General features: G+C 44.6%; 1 protein-coding gene across 1 annotated transcript in view; it reads right to left on the bottom strand.

The window, feature by feature from the left end:
• Positions 1 to 6,420: 6,420 nt before the first annotated feature.
• The window catches only part of GRIN3A (glutamate ionotropic receptor NMDA type subunit 3A), a gene marked incomplete at its 3' end in the record, with an annotated part of 137,142 nt that continues 125,088 nt past the window's right edge, over positions 6,421 to 18,474 (bottom strand). The window contains exons 7-9 of the mRNA XM_082618427.1: positions 12,891 to 13,055; positions 11,236 to 11,312; positions 6,421 to 6,760 (exon numbers count right to left, since the gene is read on the bottom strand). Of these exons, the coding sequence (XP_082474553.1) occupies positions 6,421 to 6,760; positions 11,236 to 11,312; positions 12,891 to 13,055 (582 nt within the window). The remainder of the gene's footprint in view (positions 6,761 to 11,235; positions 11,313 to 12,890; positions 13,056 to 18,474) is intronic.

An 18,474-nucleotide genomic window follows, 5' to 3' on the forward strand; every position in this document is an offset into this window, starting at 1 on the left:
AAAGGATCTTAGGTTTCTCCTTGCTCACTCAACCCGTTTATGCATTTGTGGAGTGCTTATTGAGATTCCAGGCACTATGCTAAACGTATTTCTCATGAAGTCAGACTTGGGTGAGTATGGCCCAGCTGCTTAGCAAGTTACTTCAGCTCTCTCTGTTTCAGATTCTTCATCTATAAAATAATAACTACTTTGTAGGATTGTTTTGAGGATGAAATGAGACAATATATACAAAACATTTAGCCCAGTGCTTGCACCTAGTAAATGCTCAAGACAGCATTTTGCAAATAAGGAAATTGAGAGGTCAATTTTTCTTTCTTCTACATTTTCTTTCTGTTTCTAGGAAAAACAAGACTGACATTTTCTTTGGAATCTAGGCCATGTGTGTTTATCTGTGTCTGTCTGTCTCTAAGTCCACCTGTCCCTGTTAAATGATGCCATGGCCAAGTCATTCCAGAACATCAAAAGGTTAACTTCATTTGCTCACTGCCCTACAAACAAATGCATGTGAATGACAGCCAGGTCCACCTAGTGGTGAGGATCCTGATCTTTTCACAAATCCGTTTTCAGCTTAAAATCCTTGAATGGTTCCTGTAGTCTTTGGGATACAAATCCAATTTAGCACAGTGATCTTGCCTCTGCTTTTCTCTTTCCGGGCCTGATAGCTTGCTACCCACTGTGTGTTTTATGTTTCTGTCATATTGAACTATTTGATGTTCCTAAGTGCCTTGATTGCCATAGTTTGCCAACTCCAGAACTGCACGTGCTGTTTTGTTTTTTTTTAACCTGGGATGCCTATTACCCTCCACTCAATTTCTCCACTGCACACTGCACACACACACACACAGGAAAAAGGGAAAAAGTGTCTTCTTTGCTCCCATAGTACCCGATGTGCATTTCTTTATCAGAGTACACGCCACATTGTTTTCCCAGTTTGTGTCTCCCCACTAGACTGAGCTCCATGGGATCAGAATCTGCTTTATGTCTTTCTATCTCCAGCAGCCAGCCCAATGCCTGGCTCAGAATAAGCATCTAAAAAATGAATGACTGAATGATGCACAACAGACTTGGGTAAGTTGGCGGTTGAACTAGGTTATATAGTAGGTCTATATTTTTGTAGGATTTGATTTGGGTATATGCCAAAAGATTGTGTGGGAAGAATGCATCCATCCAGCTAGCAGATTGATGACAGCAAGTTCGCCAGCAGCTAACCGTAAAATGCCTGAGACTGCAGGACTGCTGAGTGATTTGCAGCTGTGTTTGCACCAGTTCTTGGTTGGACTAGAAAGCAAAAAGAGATGCCTGAAACAGTATTTCTGTGCCACTCAAGGGCTACAGTGTGGAGTTCAGTGGACCATGGCAGGTGCAGTTACCACGTGAGCTTTCTGTGGAGCTGGGGACCAGGCTGAGGCATGGGCAGGAGGCAGTATGGCAGAAAGACTAGAGGGGGAGGGTTAGAGGAAGAAGGGGAAGTTGTAAGGAAATAATCAGTATGCTGACAACATAGTATGGTTGTTCTGGAATTGCACTGCTTGCGTATGAATCTCTACCACTACTCATATTAGCTGTGGGACTGTGGGCAGCTCACATAATTCCCCGACCCTTAGTCTTTCCATCTATAAACTAGAGGTCCAGCTTGTCTACTCTAGACTAGGTCTAGAGTATCAATCTCACGGAATTTTAATGGAGATTAAATGAGATCGCAGTTACTAAAATAGGTGCTCAGTAAATGTCAGCTATTATATATAGTAGTATCAGTTTACAGGTTGTGAGAAGGACAGATGAGAAGGTCCCTGAGGTTAAATACCATGCCCATCTTATGATGGTCTCCAGCACTTGGCACATAAATATAAATTCTTTAACAAATGTTTGTTGAATTGCTAAATGAGGGTGGTTGGAGCAGAGTTTTTTAGAGATCTCTTAATAGTGTGGCTTTTCCTAGAATGTCTCAGACGAAGCTATTTCAGTTTAACTGCATGATGCCAGGGCTCTGAGTTTGCTCAGCATGTTTTGTGTCGCTTTGGACTATACCAAAGAAATAAGCATAAGTCACAGCATCACTGGGTCTCCTGTTAGGAAGGGGCTGGTATCATGTCAACATTTGAGTCCCCAAAGACAATGCCAGCAGTACATCTGGAAGTGAAGTTTTTATCTCAACATTTATTCCACAGTCATAGAAACTGAAAATGGAAAAGGCCTGAGGACATCTAGTCCATCCACGTGGTTGTACAAGAAAAGTGGCTGGAGCAAAACAGCCTGTTCACCTCATGCTCACAAGACAGCATTTCAGTTCTTCCTGGAAGGGAGCGATTGCAAACACATTAAAGTGAAGACACAATGCAAACACTCTTTACAAACCTTAAGAAAATACTTATAGGTACATTATTTTCATAAAACGATTAGGAACTAAATTTAAGAATGAGGGAATCCTGGATTAGGTGGGTGTGGGTGGGTGAAGAAAGGAATAAGTAAACAGTGCAGAGTGAAGTGGTTTTGATGACTAGAAAGCAGTTCCTTCTGAAGACTGGATGGATTTTCTGGTTTGCCCATCAAATATATGAGTTGGGAGGAAGAGAGGCTAGTAGTTTCTTTCCCCTTAAGTCTTTATCCATACCGAGGAAGTGGTCACTAGCTCCGAGGCTCTAACAGACCCAGCACCATCACTGAGAAGTCTGTTGCCCAGATGACATAGCTCTGTCCTGCTCAGCAGCTGCTCCACTTACTGCATATCTGGTTGGCACAGAAGCAGCAGCTCCCATATAAGGTTTGTGCAACAGCAAGATCCGTGGATAATGGAGAGTTACCTCCAGGCACCTTAAAGACCTTGAATGATTGGGTCCCTGTGGCTGCCTCACTTGTCTGTCGCACTCATTCTTCCAACTTGTCTTCAATTGTTGGAAGGATCCCCCTGCTCCTCCACCTTGGGCATCCACACTCTGGGGCCCTTATTTTCATTATTTACATGAACCAATAGCCTTATCTGTTCCAACTTGCCCAGTCCTACTTTATTATATGCTTCCTGTGCCAGGAATTCCCCCTTGGAAAACAGGGTTGGGGGGTGTGATAGTGGACTTGTCGTGCACATGATTTCCTAGCATCAGAGCTTGGAAAAAAATGGAGGTCTTGGGCTTCCCTGGTGTCTCAGTGGTTAAGAGTCCGCCTGCCAATGCAGGGGACATGGGTTCGAGCCCTGGTCCGGGAAGATCCCACATGCCACGGAGCAACTAAGCCCGTGTGCCACAACTACTGAGCCTGCGCTCCAGAGCCCGTGAGCCACAAATACTGAGCCCATGAGCTACAACTACTGAGGTCTGTGTGCCTAGAGCCCGTGCTCCACAACAAGAGAAGCCACCACAATGACAAACTGGTGCACTGAAACGAAGAGTAGCCCCTGCTCACCGCAACTAGAGAAAGCCCATGCACAGCAAGGAAGACCCAACACAGCCAAAAATTAAAATGAAAAAAAAAAAAGGAGGTCTTCCTGATCTCATGGAAGAGAAGCCCACAATAGGAGGCAAGGTAGCATCCCTTATCTCCTTCTTCTTTACCAGAAAACCACCCTCCACCTGAAGACTTCTGATCCTTGTGTTTCTTGAGCCTGAGGGGAGTTGAGAGAACAGAGGTGGGGCAGAACAGGAAGGAAGGTTTTCAAAGGACCCACCATTTCATGAAATCTTTTTACAAAACACAACACACTGTTTCACAAATTGCAAAACACCGTTCAATTACCATTCCTACTTAACACGAAGACTGCATCATTTCAACACAAGCGATTATGCTTTGTTTTTCTTTGTCCAGAACATGGAGGCATTTCAAGCAATGCTGACGGCAGTAAGCCTGCTTTCAGCTCCTGCTGCTTCTGGCCACATCCTGGCCGCAGTTTTGGCCAAGTAGTTCCTCAGAAGATATTCGAGGAGCCATGCCCTGGTCATCTACATTTTTGTGGATAGGCAGGGTGATCTGGAATATTATCACCACTGCTCAGAATGCCTCAGTAGAGAAGCTTAAGGTAAACCTGATATACAAAAATCCAAACTTACAAAACAAATACATTAAGGGATAATTAATTGCATTAAAAAAGGATTCTTTACAAAAGAATTCACCTCTGGGTTCCTTTAAATATCCCACTTCTCAAGTACAGTCAGAATCTGAGCTGAGTTATAAAAAATGTCCAGGTACAACTTTAGGAGCATGGCTGTTACGTGAGTTGAGGTACACCTATACATCAGCCTTCCAGGCTGCGCAGAGGTTAGGGCTGCAGAGCATGATGGCAGAGTCTCTAGAGCATCCTTAGCTGTTGCAGATGGGCGGGGATGGCTAAGGGGCATAATCTTCCAAAGGCAGTTGCAAACCTCCTTTTGTGTCTGGGGTGAGAACATGGGAGGATGGGCATTTCAAAGCAGAGCTGTCCTTTCTGTTTCCAGGGATCACTGTTCCCTCATTGTTGAACTGTTTCATCTGTGAGGTTGATGAAGTCTAACTTTAGAACCCGTCCACCTCCCTCATCAGAATCTCTAAGCCTATATCCACCCCCAGGGTTTTCTCAGACAGCTAATTGCTAGAGTCTTATCTAATTGCAGCTTAAAGTGTTATCTTTCCTTGGGGGACTGGGCAGCTCTTGGTGGAAATGCAGGGGCTGCATCCAAAAGTAGGGGAAGAAATTTTGTGATTGAGGAGCCTTCCCAATGATCTGCAGCTTACAGAGCACGGTGCTTGGCACAGTGCTGAGAACTCTTTGTAGGTCTTCAAACTGATTGGGGCGGAGCAAAGATGATAAGCAACTGAGAAGATAAAGCAATTAATTGATAGACAAGGAAGTCTAGTCCTACATGGTGTCCTGGGGTGGGCGTGGCTGTGTGGACAGTGAATCATCAGGTGTGTGATGAAGCCTTTTGAGAAACTCTCAAAAAGGCTCTTCTCAATTCTCCCCATGCCTGGAGCAGCCAAACTTCTAGAACAATGTTTCTTGAAGAGTAATTTTTAGACCACATGTCAGTCACCTGGGAGTGTTGGTAACAGGTTTCTGAGCCCACATTCACGCCTTTCCCATGTCATCCTTTGGGAGAAGAGCCCTAGCAGTCAGCATCCTAATGAGTTCCTAGGTGACTGAGAACTGAAGTTCTATAGTTCACGTATTCCTTTCCCTTCCTGTGTGTCCAAGCCTTTGCACACTGGAAAAGGGATGCCTAGGCAGAGGGGAAACAGCTTACTCATATCAATCTCTTGGGGGCATTAGATGGGGTTTGGGGGAGAATCAGAGGGACCAGTGCCTGTTCACAGTTTCTCACAGATGAGGGGGTGTGAGGCTGCAAGACTGACTTGCTAGTGATCCATATAGATATGAAAAGCACAGGGCACATTCCTGAATGTTTAAGCTTGTGGTGTTCACAGGCTTGAAGTTCACTTCTGGGATTCCTATAGCTAAGACCCAGGTGACTGCTGATCTGGAAATAGCCAAATATATGGCTTGCAGAACATCTTCCCTTAACTCACAGTGCCAGCTCACATGTCCTGTGCAGGCAATTAGCAGGAATATTCCAGTTTCATCCTAAGGCCACATCCTTGCCTTGCCTTTCTCACTTTCCTTTCTGAAAGGCACACACTATAGTGGAGATGCTTAATTAGATTAGAAGTATGGGCTTATTCATTCCTTAGCCAAATTGCTTTTCTGGCCCAGAGCTTTTGTTTGAAGAACATGGTATACATTTTAATGCCTCTTCTGCCTGTGCTCTTTCCGCTCACTATATCCCTGTTCCCTTTCATAGTGGCATGTAAACATGTTCCTACTAAATGTTAGGATGATGTTGGAGATCCAGGACCCTTTCAAAAACATGGTTCTTGCCTGATCCAATTAATCCTTGGCCTGCTATGATGTGAATGAGTTCAGTTAATTTTTCTAAGTACCCACCTTCCTGTCTTAGGTTTCTCTAGCTCTTCCCTGGCTCCCCATTCAGACTGTAGGAACAAATCTACACTGGGGAGTTATAGCAAAAGTCACAACCCTGAATAATCCCGCTCTATACTAAGATTAAAACCAACAACCCAGTAAGACACAGGTATGAGTAACAATTTTCTCTCGTTGATAGTGCAGAGAAAGGGCTAAAAACCAGAAATGTTACTGTGGCACCAGGTGAAAAGATTAACAGGAGCTGGAGTTGTCTGGTTATTCACAGATCCCTCACAGGGTGTTTACTTCTGACTAATGTAAGATTCCTGCTCTGAAAAATCCTCCTACCCTGGAGACCTAGGAATGAGCTTGAGGAGCCTGCTGCTTTGCAGGCTAGGGAGAGCAGACTTGACCTCTAAGAAGACCCAGACCTCAACTTCCCCCAACCTTGGTCAGTAATTACAAAAGAGCATTACAAAGTGTCTTAAGGGCTCAGAAGAAGGCCAGGAACTGAGAAAAGAGAGCAGCGTGGCCACTTAGGGCTCACAAATCCGATTTGTCCTTTGGTACTCTTCCAGCTCCGTTTTCCTGCTCACAGCCAGCTGCAGCTCTTGCTGGATCACCTGAATCTGCTTCTCCAGCTCTGAGAGCTCCTGCATCACTGAGTTCCGAGCCCCATTTAGGGAGTCTGCTTTCCCATTGGTGGTCAGTGAGGCAGGAAGCTCTCTTCTTCTTGGTGGGAGAGGGATGTCTTGGTGGGTCCGGAGGCTCAGCTGGTTTTTTCCCCCCTCATCACTGAAGATGTATTTTCGTCGATTGTCATGACTCAGATTGGACGTATTCCACACAGTGAGCTGACAGGGTCCCACATTGGACCTAGGAAACCAAGAGACACTTTAGATTGACTTTCTACTCTGCAGCTCTCCCCATCTTTTAGCACTTCCTTGTGAGTAATATGGAACTGGGTACGCAGATAGAGATGGAGTCACAAAACCATGGACAGACTGCCTGCTGGAGTGTCAGGGGAATAAAAGGAGCCAATGCAGTTATTTCCAACTGAAGTTCAATGTTTCATCAAGTCTCATGCTGTCCTGAAACTGGAATGGGTGTTTCACCTGGAGGGCTGATGGACCAAGGTATGGCACATTCTTTTATGAAGAACCTTAGATGCTTTTCTATTCTCTTCCTGCCAGTGAGGCTCAGAAAGCCACACTGACTTGAAACAGTCTATGGCTATGAAGATGATGCTTTGGTAGAAATGAGATTCTGTTTATTCAGCTGTTGGGCTCTAAGCATGGTCCTGCTGGTAGATACTCTAATATGACTCATCCTTGGCCCTGCAGGACAACCCTGATGTTTAATAGTTGAGTTTGAGGAGAATAAAAGCATTCAAGCTGCAGGTTTCAGCCCAAAGTGTCCCATTATAAGGATGACTTTGTGAGTTGAGAATGACAGCTGAGGTCTGAAGCTTAAAAAAAAAAGACCCAAGAAAGCCTCAAGTTCTTGCTGGAATAATGAAAGTCAAATTGAAATAGATTCATAATCCTCTTTCAGGCTCATGTCAAGCCACCTACCACCATCCTTGAGATGGCTGTAGACAGCAAAAGAGTTATTGCTGACCAGGCACAGGAAGAGGGGGTCTGGTTTCTGACATACACTTTGACAGATGCAATGAGAAGAGCTTCTTGCTATAAGAACAGATTAGAGCCCTGAGCACGTGGCTGCTAATTTCTTCTAGCCTTGTTGAAGGAGAAGGAGGAAGAGGAGGCGGAGGAGGATTATGACCACTTTTGCAATCTACCACAGGGCAAAACAAAATAGAAACACTCTATTAAGTCCTTGTGTCTTTGTTCCCATCCATGTAACTGAATCAAGACTTTATTCCTGGACTCTTACTAACCAGGAGGAGAAGGGAAGGACCTGCAGGCGAGGGGAAAAGGGAGAGATAATTAAGTGTTGATTCAGTTACATGGATAAGAACAAAAACACAAGGACTTAACTAAGGTGATCTTGTTTCATTTTGCCCTGTGGTAGATTGCAAAAGTGATCATAGTCCTTCGTTCTTCCTTTCATCCATATCCCTCTGCAGTGTGACTTAGCAACTCACCCTTATCAAGGGGGATTCCAGGGGAAAGTCTTCTTTCCCTCCCCCTTGAATTTGGCCTGGTCACATGACTTGTTCTGGCCAATAGAAAGTGGCAGAAGTGGCAGGTGGTGGTTCCAAGTCTTGCACACTTCCACTGCCTCTCTCAGAACCCTGCTGCTACAGTGGAACCAGTCCAGACTAGTCTATTGGTTGATAACAGACCATTGGAGAGAGTCCCCAGTCTTCCCAGTTGACCAGCTGAGGCCATCCTAGACCAACCAGCCCTCTGCTTCTCCCTCCTTTCACCAAGCTGGCTGTAGACACAGGAGCAAATGTGACCACGATCAGCCAAATTTGGCCCAAATCAGTAGCCTGCACAGCTGACACATAGATTCATAAGCAACTCGCTGTTGTTTAAAACATTATGAACTGAGATGATTTCTCACACAGCGAAAACTGATTGATACGTGCTCCGAGCCATTAAAACACACAAACACATTCCAAACCACTCTGCAGTTCTTTAACATTTCTCATGATTTAAGTCCCGTATAAATGAGCAGGGAGCACCACAGCCCAGCTTTCCTGTGTTCTGGGCTGGGTAAAAGTTCTATAATGAGCTCACTTGCAGCTCCATTGTCTTTACACTGGGTCAAAGGTGTGGTTATAATTTTCCTTCTAGCCTTACAGTTCCCTTTAATTCTTCCTTCAAATCTTTTACTATTGAGTTTGAATAATTTCAAAACAATCTTGTTTGTGGCATGTGTTATTTGTATATATATGGTTTACAACTTTTGTATATCTTGAGGTGAGAGGAAAGAGAAAAGAGGAGGTGTATTGGAAACCCGGTGGAGTGAAGGACAGACGAAAATTTACATGAAATCTCATGTTGAATAAACTAAGGACTATATATATAGTCTTTTGCAATATATGCTTTTTTCCTCTGCTTTAAATAGAAAAAGAGCAAAATCTTTTCATACCATGGCCCATAATTTCCTCAGGCCTTTCCTCAAACCCGTATGTTAGTAATTCATTCACTTATCTATTATTTTATTCACTCAATAAATATGAAACATAGGGGAGGGATGTCAAGTTGCAGTGGATAAAGGTATTTGCATAGATATTCTTCCAAAGAAAAAAGAGGGAGAGAGTTTTTGAGCCAACGGACCTAACTCTAGGATCATGGAATGATTCATAGTGGGGGAAATCCTGGGAGTTAGGCATCAACACATTTTCCTGGAATGTCCAGGCAACCTCAGAAATCAGGCAAATAGAAAGAGCCAATCTGGTTTTTTCCAGAGCTTTGTACATATACCTGGGAGTATAATATAGAAGAATAAGCAAAAGCTGGCTTCCATGACATACTCTAGGTGGTAGCATCACAAGTGCTCTGACGATTGACAGGCGGCTCTGAGCCACCTACGAATGCAAGGTGATAGGTGCTGAATGCCAGATATGGTGTCTAATTGGAAGAAATGAACGTGTTATGTTGTTGGCCTCTACAGTGTTTTGATTGTGGTTTGCAAGCTTCCTCAGCCTCAGAGTGTAAGGCGACCAGTGAGTTAACTGAATTTAACACTAAAAAGCTTTCACAGGACAATTTTGTAATGCTGAGGTTCAATACTCCACTAGACCATTCAGAAGAGATGTGACAGCTGTGAGCCCTCAAACACTCACTGCGTTTGAAAGGTTATAGGTGGGTGTTGGGTTGTAGGGAGGTACCACAGGAAACATGGGCCCAATAAGCCATGAGGGTGTATTGCCTTAGCTCCTTCGCAAAATAAGGGATTTCAGAAGGGGATCTGTCAACAAAAATGGATAAGCTGAGTGAAAGATGCATTTAGTTCTGAATTTAGGTGAGAGAAATGCAAATAGGAGTCATCTCACAGTTGGAAATGGGATCACTGGCAGCTCCCTGTTTCTATTATGGCTGGAAAACAAATGCTTTGTTATTATGAGATGGTGTCTTTGCTGCTATGTCGTCTTGTGTTCCTCTCTCGTTAAAAATTTATGTTAAAAATAATTATAGAAAAAAAAATATGTAACACGACATAGAACAGCTGTGACCTGATTAGCCTGCAGCTTGTTGCTGATGGGGCCGCAGTGTGATACAGGAACACCACAGACCCTGAGGGAGAGGGGTGTGTGCTCGCTGCCTGGAAAGAGAGGCTTTAAGAGATAACGGAAATGATTCTGACAAGCTCGATGCAAACTGCAGAGAAGGGGACTGCAGCAGTCCCCAAGGAGGCAAAAACAATGAAAAAGAATCATGTTTTCCACTCCCTTTTCCTTGTCCTCTATTGTGAATAAGAAGTGTGCGTGTCAGGTTTTAAAATTACCCAGAAAGCCAAGCTTGGAGCTGAGGATCTGACATAGATGACAGAGTTGCTTGGAGGAAATGCTGTAAACCGAGGCCTCTGGACATAAGAAAGAACCAGGACGCTGTCTTAGGCAGCATGAAACAGAGGCCAGCCAGGTACTAGACCCAGATACTTCTAACATCTTTAGCCACCATGAATGAGGCAACAGTCTTCCACAGGCTGGATGTGGGGAAGATGCAGAGTTTCAATTTTCAAATGTCAACTATGCATTTAATGCTTGTTACTTCCTATTAATGAGATGCTCTTTTCTGGGGAGTTTGTAGTAACAGTGCCGGAAAATAGGTTAAACAGAACATGTCTGTTGCATATTTCAAATATTCCTAGGAGTGCTGGAAAGGAGTGGGGAGTGGAAACATGCCAAAAGGGCAATATTGCATGAAATTGCCTGTGGTACTTATGAATTAAGTCTAACTTGTATTTTGTACACAATAATAGCTAAAATAGCTTTGTTTTCAGGGCTTTAGATGTGTTTTATCGTTGAATTCTTATAGCATCTCTAGAAAGTAGGTACTCTATTTATCTAATTTTCACGAGTGAGGAAATTGGGGCATAGAGAGGTTAAATAAAGGACTTGCCCAAGACCACACATATTGTAAGTGTCAGAGTCAGTATTTGGATCCAGATGCTTGACCTTAGAGATCACACCAGCACTTAAACCACAACATATATTGCCTCTACTGCATTTCAGTGTCCATCTATGTACAGATATGTTTTTAATTTTGTCTGTTCTGCTTCTATTTGAGACCACGTATTTTTACTGATGGTGTTTATCAACAACTTGGTCCTGATTTGATTCATTATACATAATTTCCCTTTTGAGCATGAAGTCTCAGTTACATCTCTAAACTTCTAACAAACATAAATGACACCTGGAACCATCCTCTTACCTCTTTTCCACACGCTTAGTCTTGAAACGCTGCCGCTTCTCCTCTACGAATGAGGTGTTTAGTGCTCTATGTAATCTCTGGCAGAAAGAACAGATTCACACACAGAGACTGTTAGAAACACACAACCAGGGGACAAAGTACCCCCTGAGATTTAATCTCTTCACTACAAACCTAGGCCTCTTTAAACAACTTAACAACGATGCCGGAAAAAAGATCAATATTCAGTCCCAAATCTCAAGAGAGCAAAAATTCTAATTATAAGTTATTATTCTACCTGGAGGAAAGAAAAGTAATTTGATGGGAAGCTCAGAAATACTCTGAGTTGTAAAAAGGTATGCGATATAAAGAAGAGTTATAACCAACACGTGGCAAAGGGCCTGGTACAATCGCTAAAGGTGAGTCAAAAACTTAAGTCTGACTTCTTAACAGCCAAAACAAAGAAGGTAAGAACTCCTGATTAATTAAATTAATCATGCTAGCATACAATGGAGAGGATCAGTTGTCTGCAGCATCCTCCTTAGGAGACCAAATAGGTCCTAGGATGAAAGTAGGAACAACAGGGTTCACAGGTAACCAAACCAATGATAGTGACCTATTTGGAAAAATGTATTGCGTTAACAAAGCAGCGAGTCAGCATAACAATGGAGGGGGCAAAGGTGGCAGAACTGGCAGCCTCACTACTGAGAGGCTGCGATGATAGTGCACTGGGAAGTAGGAGGGAGTCCGTCGGGAGGTCAGGATGGCTCCTCCGGCCTCGCTCGACACCGCGCTCAGGGGGGACCTGCTGCCTTTGCTAGAGCTCCTTCATCAGTAAGAAGCCTTCGGAGTACATTTTGGCTCTCAGTGCCAGTTTCCATCAGGGTGAGATGTGCAAAGGGATACGCTTGCATGGTGGTCTGCCTGACATTTTCAGTTCTCTCTGTAAGTGAGTGTGTAGGTGTCTGGATTACATGAAGGAACTTTGATCCTGTGAGCTCGGCCTTGGCACCAGTGGACTTCAAAGCTCTGGACCATTGAAATGCAGTGAGAACAGGGGCTGGTAGGTTCATCTAAAGGGAAATGGACTTCAAGCTCATGTAATGGGTTTCAATTTTTTTTTTTTTTTTTTTTTTGCGATACGCGGGCCTCTCACTGTTGTGGCCTCTCCTGTTGTGGAGCACAGGCTCCGGACGCGCAGGCTCAGCGGCCATGGCTCACAGGCCCAGCCGCTCCACGGCATGTGGGATCCTCCCGGACGGGGGCACGAACCCGTGTCCCCTGCATCGGCAGGCGGACTCTCAACCACTGAGCCACCAGGGAAGCCCTAATGTGTTTCAATTTTGGCAAGAAAAGAGTCTATAGGAAACAAATCTTTCACACCATCTCTTCAGACTGTCACTAAGAGAAGCCAGGTTAAAAGCGATGCTATTGCTTCCGCTGTGAGCAACAGTGGAGGGTTATATGTAAAGGCACGAGCATTATGGGATAGCTTAATTTAAGGGGCAAGTGAATTAATGGGACAGAGGGAACTCCATCTTGTACATTGAGAGTGTCTACACAACGCTGGTTCTCTTGGTAACCTGTCATTTGTCAGTCTGACTTGGGGTCCTGGATTCTCCCATTACTGGGAATTCTGACGTTTAGGAATATTGGAGGAAGATGCCTGTGGCACTCACCTGACTGGTGTGGAGCCAGTATTGCAGCCTAGATTTGTTCTTGATGCGTGGGAGCAGCAGCCTGTACACTATGTGCTCACCAATGGTGGTCAAGATGGAGAGACCAAATCCAATGCACAGCAGCACGAAGAGTCCAGAGAAGTGTTTGATGCCCATTTGCAAAGTCTGTGGCAGAACAGGAAAGGAAAGGCAATGAATGTGATGCTCCATCTGGTCCCACGATTGTTCACTCTTAGATGCAGATTCTTTTTTGCTGGACCCAAGGAAAGCTGGAGACTGTTCCTCTGCATGCTCCGCAGACATCACTAAACTACACTGTGAAGGGAATCCATCCAGGACTGAGGGTTGCTGCAGGGCACAATTCCTGGGGTGCTACTCACATACAGTCCTATTGTATGAATGGTTTCTGGAGTTGTGCAGAGGCCCTGCATCTGGACTACCCTATGGTCTCAAGAGAGACACAGAGAGATAGACATCGAGAGAGACTGAAAATTGAAACAATTTAATATATCAAAACATTAGTTATCAAGGAAAGAACCTCTCTCAGGGACAGAGAATGAGTAGATTTAAGGGGAAAAAATGATGAGTTCAATAACTTTGACATTTAGATCTGCCAGGGAACATGGAGATCATCTAGTTAAATGTCCTCATTTTAAAGATGAGGAACCTGGGCCAGAGAAGTGAAGGAAATTGAGCCAGGTCACAAAATTAGACAGCCACAGAGGAGAAAGAGAAGGGACCTATTTGTTGATTGCTTACTTTTTTTTTTTTTGCGCCGAGATAGGTATGATAACTGCAATTTATAGTTGAGGAAACTGAAGTTCCTGCAGCATTTAAGTGACAAAGCTGGTCTATAAGTCAATGTTTGTTTAGCTCCAAAGCCTGGGCTCTTTCTACTCTACAACAAAAGAGCAACAACAGCCATAAATATAATAACTTTAACACTTGTGACAGGCACTTTGCTAAATGATTTACACGAAGTCCTTATGAAATACGTATCATCCAGTCACCGACATCGATGACCAGTCAGTCCTTCAAAAAGAAAGACATTTGATACCTTGAGTGCCTACTATGTGCCAGGCACTCTCCCAAGTACTGGGGGGTGAAGATAGGAGGGTTATGTCCCTGCCTTCGATCAGCTTGAATCTAGGGAGGAAGCAAACATTTATACCCCATGGTAAATTGATCCATGCCTCCTGGGTTTTGCAGAGAAGCTGGCTTATGAGATAAGACTTAAAGTAAGGGAGGTGGAATGTGGAGGCTCCGGTGGGAAAGTAGCACGCTAAGCTGAGGGAAGCAGAAACAAAGAATGTAACAAAGACATGAACTTCCAGCACAGTGAAATAGAGAGCTGTGTTCAGGGGTAGGGTGCAGAAGGTCTGTGTCCTGAGGGAGAAACAGGCCCGCACTAGGCAAGCCTAGATTAAGCACCTCACCCAAGATCATACAAACCAATGCTAAGGAGCCTAGGTGTCATTCCTTTGCTGGAGGCTTTTGGTCACCATCATCATCGACAATTATTTAGCACTTAATATGTGGAAGACACAGTTCTGAGCTCTTTATCAATGTAGCAACTTGCTTAATCTTCCTAAGCACCTATGAGAGAGGTACTGTTACTACCTCCATTTTACAGGTGAGGAAACTTAGGAACAAAAGAATTAAGTGACTTGTCCAAGGTCACATAACTAGTAAAGGTCAGAGCTGGAGTTCACACCCAGGTAGTCTGGCTCCAGAGCCTACACTCTTAACCACATAATTTGACTGACATGAGTGATCCTCCCGTCCTCTTGATGGGTCTTCCTTTCTTTCATTCTCTCCACCTCTACCTCCAGTCCTGGAGAAGCAGCCATTCGGGATGGCTCAGACCTGGCTAGACCTCCGTGGTATGCCAGGAAGTCTATCTGGGGACCCAGACTCAGAGGCAGAGTTTGGAGATTTCAGTCTTTGGGGGAGCCTGGGTCATGGAATCTCTTTTCCTCCATGACACTACTTCTGGCAGTGGCTCTGGACAAAAGATGGGTGCTAGGATCCCTGAAGAAGAAAAGACGAGGTGAGCAGGGGCATAGAGTGTGCACCAGGTTTAGGAGACTGGGACACAGGCAGGAAAACTAGCACACACCTGAGAATGAAGGAGGAAGCCCAGCCTTAGGGAACAAGAAATCCTGGTCTAGGAAACGTGAGAGGTGTATCAGACCCTGAAGGCTACTCGGGTACAAGGGCTTTTCCTGGGACATCTCTGTACAAGTGGTGACCAACCTGACCTCCAGAAAGTATACACAAATGTGTTTGAAAACCTCCCTTGGCCTGGGCCTGTTGTAATGTGTAAAGGATACGGCTATTACAGAAGGATTCAATTACTACTGCTGTGGGTGAAGAACGCCCTGGGGGAATTAATTTTGGACTTTAACACTAACAACATCAAACACTCAGCAAAACGCTAAACAGACTGGTGTTGCTTTCTTATAAGGTGCTGCCAAGATGAAGAAGAAAAATGTAACTTACAGTGAATCATCCTGCTTTTAAAAGCATGATGTTCCCTCTGTTTTTTTCTGCGTAACAGTAATTAGTCTCATTTTCCTCTTATTATCCCAATAACAAAGAGGCTGTATTCAGTTTATTTTATACATTTCTTTCTTTAAATTTCTGTTGTTTACATCCACATGCTAATAGACTAATAGAAGTAGTTGCTGTGTTTTTTTTTAATTGGACATCTGTGTGCCAGACACCATATATGCATATTATGATCTTATAATAACATTGTAAGTTAAGTATTATTATCCCTATTTTACATTTGAGGAAACTGAGGCTCATTAAATACCATACCCAAGATCATATAAGCTAATAAATGGGGAAGCCAGGCTATGGATCCAGGATTGTCTGATGCCAAAGCCCGCACTGCCTTCAAGCGAACACCATTCACAGCTACCCCTTGCTATCTGAACTCTTACTATTCCCTGCTACAACTTGCAAAAAATTTTATTCAGAACTCACCATCTGAATAGAAAATCCACTATAATCTGCCTTTGGGCACCAATGAAAATGTTTATACTGTGTCTGGGTCTCAGTGATAAGATGTACCGCTGCAGTTGTAATTCAGCTGTCCTTCCCCTAGGACCACCCTACTTCAATGTGCTATGCATTACATATGTGCATCGGCCCCACATTATCAAGTGAAAACTTTTTGTCTGATAGAGTGGAACTTGCTCAACTTGACATTTATCACTGGTCAGAGGAAGAAGAAGAGGAGCAATGAATATTCAATGTCAATCTTGAAAATAAATTTAAGTGATGCAGACAAAATAATGACTGCAGGTGCAAGTGACAGGAGTAGAAACATCACATTCAGAAATGCAATCACAGCCCAGTCTCATGTTGTCAAGAGCTGTATTAATGAAAGCAAAGAAATGCAAACAGACATAAGTTTTTTATTTTCTTCATCCCATTACTTTATCCCATTTGATAGCTCACAGCAACACACTTCTGGAGTCTCAAGAGCCAAGGAGAGAAGACTGTCCCAGAATTTAGCCACAGGCAAATCTCAGGCATTTATGGCTCACTTAGTCCTTCACAGGCTTACTCTAGCCCATCCAATCTCACTCCGTTAACTCTTTAATCAATACGTAACCACCCAAAAAATTGTCTTGCTTGAATATCAGCCTATAGGTAACCATGCTGAAACTGGCACAACAAAGCCACGGAATACCTTACCATTAGATCTACACAGTTTAAAAGAAAAGGAAAGGTTTAGAGGCTAAAATATTTGATGACTGAATTATTATCCTGACTGAATTAACTAGATCTTAAAGAAGCATGGAAGGGTGGAAAGAATTTAGAATAGTATAATAGGGGCGGGGCGGCGGCTGTTAGCGCGAGACCGAGATGGTTAGCGCGAGACCGAGATGGTTAGCGCGAGACCTCGAGACCTCGAGACCTCGAGACCAGTAGTTTTCGGCGGCTAGAGATCTCGCTCTGCACACAGTCAAGCGGGCTGTGGTCCCCATGGTAGAGAGTGCGGTGAGAGGCGGATCGCGGTCTTCTCTCAGGGGCCCTCCCTTCCAGGCCCTCTGGCCTCGGGCTGGTGGTTGAGCCGGCTTGAGGTGGGGGGGGCCCGCACACAGGCTGAGGGCTGTGTCCTGCAGAGCTCCAGAGCCCTCGCCTTGGCCCCCTACTGGCCGAGCCCAGGCCTTGAGGCAGCAGCGAACCTCTGCCCCATCCCCACCTCCGCCACCTAGTGGCGGCGGCAGTCACCGTGGGTCACCGTCCGTGGGACCCGGCCCTCGTCTGGGGGGTCTGAGGAGCCTGAGGCCGGCTGGGTCCTGGGCGCCTGGCTCCCTCAGTGATGACGGCTGCGCAGGATCTGGGGACATAGCCCTGAGGGTGCTGCCAGCTGAGCTCTGCCTCTTCAGTCGGGCTGGGCACTGGCAGGAGGACCCAGACTGAGTGCTGGACTAACGCTTCCGGGCAGGGTAACCGGCCCCCAGCAGGGACCCCTTCCTCTTAGCCAGGGCCTGGGCCTCAGAGGGCGAAAGTCGAGCCTTGGGACCTTGAACAAGTAAAATGAGGGGTAATGATGTCGCTTCGCTTACAGAATTTGTTAAGTGTTAAAAGCCGCAAGGAGGCATGGAGACAGAACTAAATGCCTCTCCTTCCCTTTCTTGTCAGAACAAAGAATAACATTTGTTTTGGTGAGGTTTACAGGAACATCATGACCTCAAGAACAAAGGATCTGACGCCAAGAAGTCTGCATCAACTAACCACGCCCCTCCCTCACCTTTCCTATAAAAGGGCTTTGCTGAAAGCTTTCTGGGAGTTCGGCGTTTTCAAGGTATGAGCCACCCGTCTCCTTGCATGGCCCTGTAATCAACCTTTCTCTATTCCAAACTCCGATGTTTTGGGATTGTTTGGCCTCACTGCGCATGGGGCACACGGACTTGCATTCTGTAACAATAGGGCGATCAAATCTTAACTGTCTACTTAATAGCAGTAAACAACTTGGAGAATTTGCTTAATGTCAGTTTTCCCCATCTGTAAAATGGGGCTAATAATATATTTTAAACAGTTGTATGAGGATTAAAGCTGTTACTAGCCAATATGATAAATCATTATTATTGTTGTTATTATTACTAATTTTATTACTATTTACCCTGCTGGTGGAGATGAAGGCTTAAAGAAAGAATACTTGGCAGCCTGGGCACTTAAGTGTATGTGCATTCATTTAATGAACACTCCTTGTGTACCGTGTACAATATGCCAGTCGCTGCTCTAAGCCCTTTGCCAGCATTAACTTCAGCTCCTCCAGAGCACTGTTCTTTGGGGGCTGATGGCAGATTTTCCATCGCAGGCTTGAGGAATGCAGTGACGGACCTCACTCGTACTCTTATGGAGTCCTCATGGTTTTCTCCTGAGTAATGCCTTGATGGTTGTCCTTTAGGAAGGAGTCATCAGTGTGGAAACTCTTAAGTAAGTGTCTTCCTCTATACGGTGTGTTATTAGGAGGTAGCGAGGGGCAGTGGTGAGAGCATAGGAATTAAATAGACCAGGTTCCAGTCCCTGCTGTGCCCCATGAGCTGTGAGCTCTTAGAGG

Source organism: Mesoplodon mirus, assembly GCF_964341445.2.
Source record: "Mesoplodon mirus genome assembly, chromosome: 1".
Taxonomy (NCBI): Eukaryota; Metazoa; Chordata; class Mammalia; order Artiodactyla; family Ziphiidae; genus Mesoplodon; species Mesoplodon mirus.